We start from the raw sequence: 14563 nt of genomic DNA, 5'->3' as shown, positions 1-14563 counted from the left end.
ATTATAGCCCCATAAACAGCTATGATACGTTTCCATTTGACTTGGGACAAAATCCATAAAAGGGCTGTAATGCATGGGATGTCTACAGTTTCCATAGAAAATAAATGAAAAAGATAAGGCTCATCACTCTCCTATCATAAGTAAGCTACCTGTTTGCATATAAGCACTGCAGAACCGACTTCTAGCAGCTACTTGTGCTGCTCTCGCTTATAGTCTAAGCATGGATATACAAGAACTAAAGGATGGTTATACCAAACCACAAAGTCAATTTAGGTCTTTACACTATTAAAAGAAAAAAAAAGTAAAGGATACCTGCACTTTCAAATAAAGGGGAGTTATGTTTACCCATTCCTCTACCTGACATAATTTATCCCCCCCTCCAGATTCATACTTATGGAGAAATAACAGATGATGGTTCCCCTGTTCATTTATATTCCATAGACACAGTAGACATGTCTGGCCATCACAGCCCTTTATGGATTGTGTCTTAAGGCAAGCAGAGTCAGTTTCAAAAATGTTTTTTAGACAATATTGTGAGGACATGTCTACTTTGGTGTTGGTCTGCAAACAAATAAAGGATGAAGCAACCTGGGCATTTGGTCTCAGCAGGCAGTAATAACTAAATTTGCCAAGGGAAAAGAAGAAAACATAACTGCACTTTATTATTTAAATTGCAGTTATCCTTGAATGATGCATCAATGAATACAAAGCTCCAATAAATTGTATATTTTATATCTGCCTGTAATAAAGTGTTAACAAAAACAAAACTAATCCACTAAGCAATGGGACAAACCAATAAAATACCATGAAATAGCACAGATAATAGATAAACAACAAAAGTAATATATAAAACACAATTGTTAGGTAAAGCACAGTAAACATTTAACATACCTGAGTGTTTGACTTTTATATGACCCTGCACCTTTTTTCTGTTCGCTGGATTTCTTAAACTGACAAGACGACATTTCACCTAAGCATCCTCCTCCGGCTGTTATATCGCACACATTCAGGTAATACACATATTCACCTTTTTCATCTTCTACATGGTAAGGACGGACTAGAACACAAGAATGGGAAATATATCCATAAAACAATTTATTTTATTAAGCATATCAGGAAATTTAACACAATTCTATGCTGTGTGACAACCATTACGTCTCACACACAAAAACAAGCACATTCATTTATTGTAGTGTTCATTGTATGTATTGTACAGAAAATTCTTTAAAATACAAAACTTGTTGAAATCCTCACCAGACTTTTCTTTCAGGGGGGTTAGGTCAATAGAAATGCCTTTCTCTTTGTTGAAGATTTTGCAGTCATCACTTTCCAAGTAATCTCTGTGACAGGCATTCTCTGTAATCCATTCAATCTCATAGCGGCAATTGGAGTTGGCAGTTAGTTTAGGGCCTGTAACCTAAATGACAGTAAAATATAGTAAACCATGTACATTCCACAATTTCACACGACACACCTAAATATTTTATGTACTATATACCATTAAGTATTTGGAATCACAAAAATATTGCCTACACGTGAATAAATGGAACCACATATGTAGATAGAATATCTTCTAACTTAAAAGAAGATTGCACTAACCTCAGTTCCTGCTGTTGGACAGATGAACGTTATTGTTACTGCTGGTTGATGATCATTACAAAACTCAGGCTTTGTGTCTGTTTCATAGTGAAGAACAAGCCTAGAAAGAAGCAAATAACTGGTTTTAGAACCTAAATCTTTAACACAAACCACAAGAACAGAAAATATAAAGGGCAAGCATGGATAGATGGCGACTATAAATACATTATTGTTTTAAAATGCCAAGGAATTTCTGACAAATGCAGCCAATGCTTAAGGTTTTATTTCTTCATTTTCTAGTGAATCTTTCTATACTGACCTAATCACCTAGTAAAATGAGAACAGGGACCAACAGAACCCAGAAGTCACTGTGACACTGTAACATTAGCAATGGTAAGCAGGCAAGCACAAGTCCCTGTTTGTTTGGTCACTTACTTGGATTACCAATTTACCATTCCCAAAGCCCAGCTGACTAAACTGAAAGTAGCAGAATGGTTAGCAGGCTATAGCAAGGTTGCTAGTGATAAAAGATCACCCTACTTTGGGGTTACAAACATGTTACAAACATGGAGACAAACGTTGGCAACTGCAGGTACCTGTTCAACATAGTTAATGAGCTTTAAGAATTTGTCAAGGGCCAATTGATCGCTGATCAAAACATGAATTTGTATTTTCACATTTTACATTCTTGAGGTTGCATTTTATTGATTGTACACATTTGCAGAATCTCCTATTGGTGGTTACCTCTGTTTAAACAACCTCCTAGCTGGACAACTGATTAGACCAAATCGCCACTCTAATCAGTAGGATATGTAACAAGAAAAAAGAATGATAATGTAAACCAACTACTAAGCAAGAGTCACACCCTGCCTATGTAAAGGGCAAATATGGCTGCTTTATGCAACTAAGGCTTAGTCTACATGGACGCTTTCCCCAGCATTTAACCTAAGGCTTTAAAAGCCCATGTTTAAATTCCCATGCATTACAATAGGCTAATCTACATCAGGACGTTTCCTTGAGGCACGTTTTTGAGCGGTATAGAGAACGTTCCTTGCAACGTTTTCAAAATTAAAACACAGTGTAAAGATGGGAAACTGCTTGAGAACGCGTAAAAACTACTTGAAAAACTTGTCTATTGAATTTAATAGAGGGTTTTACAAGCTTCTAGCATTTTAGCAGGACTTTGGAATCTGGAAGCCCCCTTTAATAAGGGGACTCCCAGATCTCCACCAACCCACCTAGGGAATGAGTACAGGGGTACAAAAAACCCCTTATTCTCTGAAAGGATTAAAATATATGTAAATGTGTGTGTTTTGTTTAACTTAATCTACGTACACACGTCCAACAGTTCTGTAATATTTAGAACTATCCCAACTATAACTTCTAGAGTTCGGTTAAAAAAAATACTTGCACAAAAAGATGAAGTTTACCTGTCTTTTACAGTAGATTTAAGAGGCTCCTTTGGCCGCCCAATATCATAAGCCTTGCCACCCTTAACAAGGCATGCAGCACTCGCTGCCGGACAGACTGATGTGTCTCCTTCAGAGTTGCCTTTTTAAGGGAAAAAAAAAACAACCTAAATAATCATGTACTGCAGAGAAAAAAGAAAGTGTCAACATTATGCATGGCAATACAATACTCAATGAAATATGACACTTGTAAACTCGTTTGACCACACACAATGTAATAAAAGATAATATAGTAATAAAACCGTTTACAGTTTGTTAAATTCTATAAAATTATGGAGCAAGACAAAGTTTGAGCTGCAAAATAAACAACTTATTTTAAAATGGGTTAGGCTCCTCTGTTTTCTCCAAAGGCAATGAGCAACTTTGTTTCCAATTTGAAGCCTATCTTTGGAAACCAGAAACAGCTGGTAAGCACAGCTCATTCTTTTACATTTCTCCGATTCACCAACATGACTCATTTCCACAACGGTTGCATTTGGCGTTTTCTAAAAATGAATGTACATTGCCATGCATTGTATCTGGAAGCACACATTTTAGAAAAGGACAGTTTAACACACATCATACAGAAAAGTTGTGCATGCGGTGTGTTTGGCAGCAACACATGGCAGTGTGTTGAGATGCGCTAGAAGGCTCTGCATTTTGGGTCTCATTGGGAATGAATCTTAGCAACTTAGCAAACTGATACAGGTTTCTATTACCCTTCAAAAAAAAAATTACACAAAACAATACTATGACTTCTCAAAATATCTTACCAATTATCAAAATGCTTACCAATTGTTCGACAAATATTTATGTACAAATCCGAGTCTGGGTCCCAATCATCCACTAAATATCCTCCAGTGGTCCTAATCAAAGGGTTCAAGTCATGCTTCTTGTAATCAACATCAAAAATGTAACAGGGCACCTAAACACAGAAGTATATTTGTTACATGTATATTAAGGTTCTTAAAATTATTTTACCTATTCTATATAATATTTTAACTATCACATTTTTTTATAAACCACTGACTTATCACACAGCACAGTCATATCAATACCTAATATCTTTTAGTGGTGTTCACATACTGAAGCTTATTAACTAATCGGTAGGTTTTTGGGAGTCTGGGACCTAAGTTTTCCATGACCAGCAAAACAATAAATGTAGGGTTTCTAAGGGTAACATAGAAATAGAAAAGACAAAATAGAATATATTATTTAAAATTAAAAAAAAAAAAATACACTTTATAAAAAGATTTAACTTTTCAAAAAAAAAATACCAGTAACACATTACTTTATAGGATGGTAAAATGATAGGTATGTAAGAATTAACAGAAGTTAGGAACAAAGGGGAAAAGAAGGCAAGGAAGAAAAATATTGTCATAGAGGTAGTTTTTGGCTGCTAAATACATTTAAAAAGAAAAACAAATCTCAAAGCTGTAAAGCTCTGTTTCCTTTTTTTGATGGATACAATAGGTACAGTATATACAAAGATTTTCAAAAAAAAATCTGGTACATTAATATTATGGAAATAGAACAGAAAATGGGGAGATACGTTTAATTTGCTGACAAACACAATAGGCCATATGGCTTGTTTAAATCTCAGGCACAGTAAAGACAAACAGATCAGCTGCCAATCATGTAATTGGTAGACCGATCTGTTTGAACATACTGAACAGTTGAAAGACCCAAAACACTGCAGATGTATACAATATTGTTCCCTTTTTCTTGGATAAAAAAGCATCAGGATTCCAAAACAAGTGTACCTGATCAAACACACGTTATAACATCTGTACTTTCAATTAGTATTTATCTGCAACTGCTTAGAGCTCCCAAAAGATGTCCGATACTTTTATCAGACTGGAAATCAGTCTAAAAACCAAAATATGAATCATGATGTGTACTAGCACTCAAAGGATCTTACCTCTTGGATAGGTTTGAATTTGTTTTTCTTACAAGCAGTAAATGTTCTCCACTCAAAGTAATGTACACATTCTTCAAATTTCACAAATTCAGGAGTTCCCTGTAGAGGCAGCAGACAAAAAAATTTGTAATCTTTAAATAATTTATTTTTTCCATACCGAAGTCCCTAATATTCGTACCACACATGTTCACAATAAATATTTATAACGAACCACCAAAAATATGGGAGGAACACAGTGATTATCAAGATTGATTGTAAACTCATGGTCACAATGAATCGTTTAAGTTTGTATTTTTTTATTGTGATCATATATTAAGTCACCACATTTTTGTGGTCCATAAGTCTCGGCAGAACAGAGCACATAAAATCCATTAAAAGCATAAGCCTTAATATAAATATTTGTGGGGCTTCCTTATTATTCCCTCCAGATACATTTGTCTGACTGGATAAATTTGATAGGGAGTGCACGGCCTAATTACAGCAGAGTACAGTTTGGCAGAACCTTGATGTGTGTCTAGTAATAGCTGTGTAAATTTTGGCTGGGAATGGCTGGGCTCATTTCACTAAACATGGTTGTGCTGATTTAGGTGGAATTTGGTTGGATATGGTTGTCCTGATTTTACCTAATTGCAGTTGGACACAGCTGTACTAATTTTAAATCTGAATTGAAATCCTTACAAAATGCTTAACCAAAGTACATTAAATACCTGTGCATAAAAGTCCCAGAGATTTTTAAACAATATACTTTCCCATACCTGAACTTGAGGTATTCAAACGATGCATAATTTGCAAGTGAGCTGAAATATCTATAGCTGGACAATTGTGACATGTGTTAAGAGCTGTAAGGACAGGTTTAGAAAGCAGTGAATTCATGAAATCTCCCTTTACATTTACTGTACTTTAGGTACAATTAACTTTTAAGACCCTTATGATGAATATTTAGAATTACAGATGTAAATATTATCAAGTGTTATCTCAGTTCTCCCAAATGGTTACATAGTAGGTTAGGTTGAAAAAAGACATAAGTCTATCAAGTTCAACCAGTAGGGAAATAAACATATCCCAGATATAAAACCCTATATCACATAGTTGGTCCAGAGGAAGGCAAAAAACCCCTGGTACAATTTGCTTCAACAGGGGAAAAACATTCCTTCCTGATTCCATGAGGCAATCGGATGTTCCCTGGATCAACAGTCACTGTTATTTTTACTTTAAATCCTTAATCCCCAGGTATATTCTGTACTTCTAGAAAAACATCCAGCTTTTTCTAGGAGGGAGCTGAATTCACATTTTCACAGACCTTATAGTGAAGAATCCCTTCCTTATCCGGAGCCCAAATGTTGTTTTCCTCCAGACACAAAGAGTGCCGTCTGTTCTTTGTAATGATCTCAAAGTGAATAATGGGAAGTGAGTTCTCTATATGGACCATTTATATATTTATACAGGGTGATCATATCCCCCCTTAAATGTCTCTTCTCAAGGGAGAATAGATTCAGTTCAGCTAATCTCTCCTCATAGCTGAGCTCCTCTATTCCTTTTATTAGTTTAGTTGCCCTTCTCTGCACTCTCTCCAATACAACAATGTCCTTTTTATGAACTTGTGCCCAAAACTGGACTGCATATTCCAGATGTGGTCTGACCAATGCTTTGTACAGGGGCAGGATTATGTCTCCATCTCTGCAGTCTATTCCTCTTTTAATACAAGAAAGCACTTTACTAGCTTTAGATATTGCAGCTTGGGAATTTGGTAATACAAATGATTCAAACCATGGGCCTGATTTATTAAAGCTCTCCAATGCTAGAGTGGATACACTTTTATCAGTGAAGTGGGTGATTCAGCAAACGTGGAATGAATTTCTTTAAAGTCATTTGCTATTTGTTAGCAAATGTTTTCAACCCTGGGCCAGATCCATTCCAGATTCGCTGGGTCAGCCAGCTTCACTGATGAAAGTGAGTTCCTCTCCAGCCTTTAAGAGCTTAATAAATCAGGCCCTTATGAGACATAATTACAAAATCCAATAAATGAATTTGTCTATTTTCCAATTTCAGAACATGAAATCTGTTGGAGGTGTTTTTTGTTCTCTCCTGTCTGTAAATTATACACCTTACATATACAAAAATAGGAATGGGGAATATACCTACCAGAGATTTCCCACACACTAGGTTTATGATACTTTGGACTGTATGGTCAGAACCTGGACAGCTCACAGAAGTATTATACACAAGCACATTATTGCCACTTTGGACGAGTACATTTCCTTTGGGGAAATAAAAGAAAGACAAGACAGAATAAATTTGAAGCAAATACTGCCAAAAATAAAATGTTGTGACTGCAAAAAGTTGTGTCCCTCCCCAAATCTTACATTTTTGGCTGCTAAAGTGTTAAAAGACCTGCAACAAGCAATCCAAATGAATATAGTGTTAGTGCAACATAAAACAGTTTGTAAGATAAAATCAGTCTTACCAACTGGATGAAAAGTATTCTTGGTGATATTATGAGCACAAACAAAACTTGCTGTCCCTCCACAATCACTCGCTTTTAGGCTTTCACAAACATTAATATTGTAGTGTAATCCTCTGTCATCATCTATTGCTTCCCATGTGTGTCTGAAAAAAAGCAGAAAAAAATATATACATTATTTAATATAAAGCACCAGTCAAAGGTTTGAACACACTCTGATTTAGTGCTTTTTCCTTGTTTTTATCATTTTCTACATTGAAGATTATTATTGAAGAGATTCAATTTATGAAAGAACACATATGGAAATAAAAAAAGTGTTAAACAAAACTGAATATGTTTTTATTCTATATTTCTCAAAGTAGCCCCCTTTTGCTCTGATGACATTCTCATGGAATGGTGGGCAAGTGCTGGCATGGTGCCAGTCGTAGAGAGCCACATTGGGTGTGTTTGCTCCCACTGCACTGCCACTGACCACGCTACTGCCCATAGGCTTATAGGTTTACTCCTTACAAAGGTCTCCGAATTGACACACCCATAAACAACCCTGGTCTAAAATGGGAACCTATAAAGTAGTTTTCATTGCCTGAATTACCAAATTTCCAATTACCAATTTTATCAAAATTATATTCAAAAACTGCAAGAGCTTATTACATCTGCCATATAAAAACAGTGAAAACTAGTAGAAAAAACAAAATAAAAAAAATTTGTGCAGGGTTAAAAAAAAAACACAACCTAATATTATTAATGAGGTTCCATTTTACACGTTGAATAAATAAATGGAAATAGTTACATTTTGGCCTGGCTTTTTGCAACAGCACAAATACATTAAAAGCCTTTTATAATTCGACAAATGGCTTTTGTTTTTGTATGCCAAAATCTTCTTTAAAGTGGATCTAAAGTTTGCCATTAGGCATGGTTTTATTTCAGAAACTGAAAGGTGATGTCCCTTCTGTAACAAAACATACTCAACTACCTGAACACTCCCATCACGTCAAATTTAGTATTGGTGACTATTGGCATTGGTACTCAGCACATGCCAGCCTTCCTCAGGGACTACTTGAACTGAGTGAACTTTAGGTCATTTCATCCCGGCCAATCAAGCTGGCCAAAAATCAAAGGAAGGGGGAACAAGGGATATGGCAAAGCCCGATATGGAACAGGGACAGGTGAGTATAAACAGGGGTTAGTTCCACCTTAAGTTTTTTACAAAAGAGGAAAATGTCAATAACCTTCTTATTTTCTGTTCAATAAATTGAGATTTGTAATTAAAGTTTAAACTCAATCAAGTACAATCAAGTTTGTGACGTACAAATTCATGGCATTTTTCATAGCTAGATAAGATATTTCCGTGTTTATCAGGTAGTCTGGTAGTGAAGTCAGCTTATATATTTATTCATATGACAATGGACTTTGTAAAGCTCTGCGTAATATGTCACTGCTATATAAATACTGGACAATAATATTATTATTTCTTTATGAGCACAGACTTGTTTATTTAGATTGCAAGAAGACAAATGTGGTGTGAATCTCTTCTTTTCTTAATTATATCTAATAAAATATATCTATATTTCCCACAACTACACTGAAGAAAGAAAACAGAACATAAGACAATCCACAGTATTAAAGAACATAATTAGGCAACTGTTGAAAGGCAAAATAAAAAAACATCTCATGTGAACTTCATTAGAGGATGTGTATGTAATTTTCAAAATAACATTTAATGATGGGCGAGTTAGTGAACAACACAGGGATATGAGATCATTATATTCCCATAGATCCGGGGCTTTAAAATAAGAAAAAAAAGCCATCATGTGGTATTTTCTGTTAAAAACTTTGCAAAACTCACTGTCTGCTAGCAAACTTTTTGAACACCACTTGCACAGCTCACACACTACAGACAGTAAAATATAGAACATAAAGCTGGTGTTCAAACAATGTAACACCAGGTAGCATGAAATGGTGTTAAGTCATTCATGACCACCTTTATGCCAAAGGAAACAAAGGACGCCAGTCTTGAAGACCAGAATAGGATGGCAATGGAACAATGGAGGGATTTGGGGACGTAGAATTGCTGGAAGGTCATCCTGACTGGCTTCTATTTTTCCTTTGCATATACTGTAATCAGTGCTGTATAAGGAGTTATTAAGAATCAGTAAGGATAATATTTCCAAGATACAACTATGTCTCACTTTGTTGAAGTAGACAAACCAGTTTACCAAAGACATAAGCTCAGAGCGGTGGACACTGAGCACACAATATTTTTTCTAACAAGGAAAGTTTGAGTATTTACTACTGTAATTGTCATTTGATTGTTGGCAGCCCTCAGTCAATACAGTATGTCATAAGGAAATAATACCTAGCTTGCTATGCACAGACATTTCAATGTGCAATATTTTGCTACCTTAATGATAAGGCGTTCTCGCCTGTTTCTGACAACATGCTGTAACACAAATAAAGGATAATGTAACAGTTGGGGGGGATCAGCTCAAGATAACCAGGGAAATTAAAAAAGGGAACTCTAACACGTACATTCATAAGGATCATCCGAAGCAGATGTGGTGTTATTGCCATCCGCAGAACAGCAGATAGAATATAGTACTGGACGAAAATGAGTTGGTGCAAGAAGTGCACCACAAAACAGTAGGTAAAAAGCAAAATAATGCACAAACATTATGTCTCCTTTAGTTTGCAACACTATTTGCCTTAGTATGTGGTCATGTCCTTCAAACAACACACAGTGGGGGTCTTTCAACCCAGTTGTAAAATAAAAAACCTGTAGATAATCAAGTACACAAATCACTAGGGCTGTGTATATGAAAAAAACCTGGTGGATATTATATATAACAATGACACAGGGGTTGTGATTTATTTATATTGTAATATATAGCCATAATATTCGCATGGTGATATGCTGTCATTTGTTTAAAATTTTAGAAATATTGTTATAGTGTAAAGAAGGAAAGAAACAGATATTGGTGGGAGGGTGTTGTGTAACTGGGACCTATTGTATTCACCATATTACAGAAGCTGTTATTCTCTACAACACCAAGAGGGTGAATATCTTTTCAAACAAACTAAACTATTGACAGAGCTATTTTGGTTGTATAAATTGAAGTTTGTACTAAAGTCAATGTAAACTCGTTCCTAAGTGATTTGAGAAGGATCCATTTATTTAATGTTTGCCGAATGTTTACTAATAAATCAGAATAGTGTAATAGTGTCTTTTAACTATGTTTTTGGCAAATTTTATGCACACAGCAAACCCAAAATCTGCACCACAGAAGCAGATTTAATTTTTCATACTTCATGAGGGAAACTTAGCTTTTTTCTAAATTGAATCCTTCCAAAGCCAAAAAAAAAGTAAAACTTGTTTTTCCATAATCCCCTGTAATCTATAGCCCCTAGAGAGGAAGGTCAGCACTTTTGCACAGTGGGGATTCCACTACCATGAAAACCCATTTATAACCATTTCTATATATCAATGTGATTACCTATGCATAGATGCAAAATCATATTTCAGAAACCTGGTGGTAATGGAGCATGCAAAAAGACACTATTAGCATACACATATATTTCTTTTATTACCCTGTATTGGTAAGACATATCCATCTTAAATTGCACTGCAAATGCTATAAAAACTGCAGGTCAGCAGTATGACCAAGCCCTGTGGTTTAGGTGAACACAATGACAAGCATGGTAGCCCCTCCAGGTCATAAGAACTTACTGGCAACATCAACAAGTGAAAGCAAGAAAACTGCCAGGACAAAACTAAAATGAGATAACATTACAAATAAAATGGCAAGTAAAACACAAATGCTTTCTCTAATGCAAGAAATGAGCACATAAATGTGTCTAATGCATGAAATTAGCACCATCAGTTTATTGTGAAATTAATTACAGCAAACGTCAAACGCAGCTATTATGGTTGTGAATGAGATCATTAGCAGATGCAGTAATTACTTTCTTTGACAACTCACACATTAGCAAACAGCTGACGGAATATTCTTACTTATACCTCATTCTGCTTTCCCCCCTTTATTTAGGAGCTTTATTTGCACTGCAACATTCGATGGCCCAATGTAGCAGGATATGATACTGTTTTGTAAGTCTATTTTTCCAAAACGTCACCAGAAGTGTGTTAGAGTGTTCCTATTCATATCTAATGATTCTAATGCACATACAAACACCCCAGACACAGATAGTTGGTGAATGGAAGCTTGAGAAGGACCAACAGAAAAATAAATGACACAGGTACGACAACCCAGATAAACCTCAAACTTCTTCAGGTGTAACTCAGCTTTCATTTCTATCCACTATGGCAGGGTGCTAGTCCAGTTTGCTTTGTCATAAAATAAAAAAGAATAATAAAACTGTATAAAGTTCTCCTTTAAAAAAAAAAAAAAAAACATAACAGGATACGTCCGTGATGACAACGTGAACGATAATACTGACATAGATTTATATGAATCTTTGCTTATAGCTAAGCCCAGCTTCAAACTCAACAAGCTAGTGTAAAATGCACAAATCTTGGCGCACACACAGGTGCAGACAATGAAATGGCAAATATGAGTGTCTGATACAGGAGTGGGGAAGAGACTGGTAATTAGGACTGATTATGTGCATAAACAATGTAGATTAAAGGCCAATCATGAATAAATAACAAATAACAATATTGCTAGTATTTTAAATCATGCCTCTAAACCATTTAAAAGCTCCATAATTGACAGCAGCCACTATTATATCACCCTGCAATACCCAGCTGTCATTTTTACAGCAGTATTAGCCAAAATGATGGCAGTAGGCAGCGGCAGAAGGAGAAAGGAATAGGGTGTGCTGAATTTCCCACCTGTACAGCCATGATATTTTCTGGATGTAGACAGCACGTGCAAGGTTGAACTCTAGTTAAAGTTCCTTTAAAACTACCACTCCATTGTATACCTACACACATTACCATGGTATAATTTGCATGCTCACATGCATTTTGTTAGGGCAGTATATTAATTAGGAATGATTTAACAACAAACTGCAACAGAAGAGAAACTATACCTATATTTTTTAATACAGTGCACCAAAAAAGTTAGTGGAGTTACTGCACAGCTGTGAGCAGCAGGTAAAAAGGGAAGGAGAGGAAGGAAGCACTCTGACCTGGGGAACAGGGAAGCTGCCTCTGAGAGCCATTGTTGTACTACATGTGAGTAAAGGTTGCCGATACGTTTGTGTTGAGTTGGCTGGGTTAGCCACCATTTGGTAGGGAGGAATCTGCCTGCTGTTTAGTTAGTGCCTGACTGGTTAGGATTTATTTTGGTTTGTTTTGGTTTATCTTATGCAACCTTTAATAAGACTGACTGCGGGTCAGTTTCAACCTTATCTACTATCTCCAGTGTGCTTCATCCACCTCTCCTGCAGTCTGAGAGTACTCTTACCCCAGGAAAGGTGATCCCACAAGGATGGTATACCACAATAGATATATATTCATGTTTCTTATAGTTGTTGTGACCAGTCTGTCCATTCCTTTCCTTATACTTCATAGGTATAAAGGTGTAGGATGTATATGGAGATAGCCCGGAACCTGATAAATATTGCAGCTATGCAAGACCCCACACTTCCTCTTCAAATGTTTCCCATAATGACAGGCTATCAACTTTTGCTGAACAAACTTTCATGTCCAAGACCTTCCTGGGCACCTCAGGGGCCTGGAGAGGAACACATTATTTTATTTTCCAGCTTCACACTGTCTGGCTCTTGTGTATACACATGGTAATTTACAAGTGGGGCTGCCACATTTGCACATTATTGAATGTGGTGTACTACGTACAAATCCCTGTACCTTGTTCCCTCACATCTCAATGGAAGACTGGATAATTCCAGTGTGTTTTAAATATATTTGTCAGTTCTATCACTGTATTTCTCACAGTAGTCCTTTAGCAAGGATGCTGATTACAATGACTGGCACATGTACATGCTTTAGAGTAGATTCCAAAAGACTGCAAAATATTAATATACACAAGTAAGTCACAGTAACATTTATTTTCCATTAACCGTTCAAAAACTGCTTGTAGAAAATATGATGCAGATTAACTTACAGAGGAGCACACCCTTTAGTTGTATTGATGTAACGACCTATAATTCACTTCTTTATTTCAGATGAAACTTCCCATTTTGTTAGTATAGAAGCATACACTAAAGTTATCTTGTTCCTCTAGACAGCCAATAAAACCAGGATAAAGTGTAAGCCGCTTATGTTCTCTGCTTGTTGACACAAAGGAACCCAACCTACTGACAACAATATAATGATGCCATGGAGAATGACAAGGAAAATAACAATAAATTTTTTACAAGTTTCAAACATGTTTAGAGTCTACCATGGGCTGGTTCTGCTGCTGTAAAAAGTAATGGGTAAGATAAATGGACTGAAAGTAATATTATATAGGCATTTAGTTTATGCAAAACAACAACATAGATACAAAAGCTACATATAATGGCTATTAAACATTTTTTCAAAGTTGTCTTTAATATTTGTAAAAATGTAGCTTTCGTATTTTAATAACCAGTGAACCTGCCATGAAGGTCCTTATTTAGACAATTTCTAAATGTGGTGACAACATTCTGTCCTAGTCTGTATTCTGTCACCCGGCTTCCAAAGCAGACTACATAGTGGGCATTTTAATGCATGTTACGTAGGAATAGATGACATTTCTTTTTTCAGTGGAAGATTGATGGTGATCCTGCAATGAAGGTCCTAGAACATCCATTTCCTGATATGGGATGACGATTGTCTACCAGTTGTGCTCCAGCATTGTTACCCTATTACATGCTCCTCTGGTGAAATAATAGGCAGCTGTGCATTGTCCACCATTGTCATGAAAACAGTTTGAAAGTGCATGAAAAAAATGAGGCTGTAAAGAGTTTAAATCAGGGGTGCCCACACTTTTTTGGCTTGCAAGCTACTTTTAAAATGACCAAGTAAAAATGATCTACCAACAATAAAACCTTGGACTTAACCCCCTGTGGGCGGTAGAGTTTATTTTGAAAAGCAGGGCTCCGCGATCTACCGGTTGATCGTGATCCACCTGTTGGGCACCCCTGGTTTAAATCATGCAGCAGCACTGAAATGTAAAAATGTTTTTATTTTTATATTTATTTTAATGCCACATG

General features: G+C 36.0%; 1 protein-coding gene across 1 annotated transcript in view; it reads right to left on the bottom strand.

Moving 5' to 3' along the window:
• Positions 1-14563, bottom strand: part of IGF2R (insulin like growth factor 2 receptor) — a 74165-nt gene that overhangs the window by 48013 nt on the left and 11589 nt on the right. The window contains exons 2-9 of the mRNA XM_072409317.1: positions 7412-7554; positions 7090-7205; positions 4948-5046; positions 3819-3951; positions 3009-3129; positions 1600-1699; positions 1255-1417; positions 892-1057 (exon numbers count right to left, since the gene is read on the bottom strand). Coding sequence (XP_072265418.1) covers positions 892-1057; positions 1255-1417; positions 1600-1699; positions 3009-3129; positions 3819-3951; positions 4948-5046; positions 7090-7205; positions 7412-7554 — 1041 coding nt within the window. The remainder of the gene's footprint in view (positions 1-891; positions 1058-1254; positions 1418-1599; positions 1700-3008; positions 3130-3818; positions 3952-4947; positions 5047-7089; positions 7206-7411; positions 7555-14563) is intronic.

Source organism: Pyxicephalus adspersus, chromosome 4 (assembly GCF_032062135.1).
Source record: "Pyxicephalus adspersus chromosome 4, UCB_Pads_2.0, whole genome shotgun sequence".
Lineage (NCBI taxonomy): Eukaryota > Metazoa > Chordata > Amphibia > Anura > Pyxicephalidae > Pyxicephalus > Pyxicephalus adspersus.
This window is presented reverse-complemented; position numbering and strand designations above follow the sequence as displayed.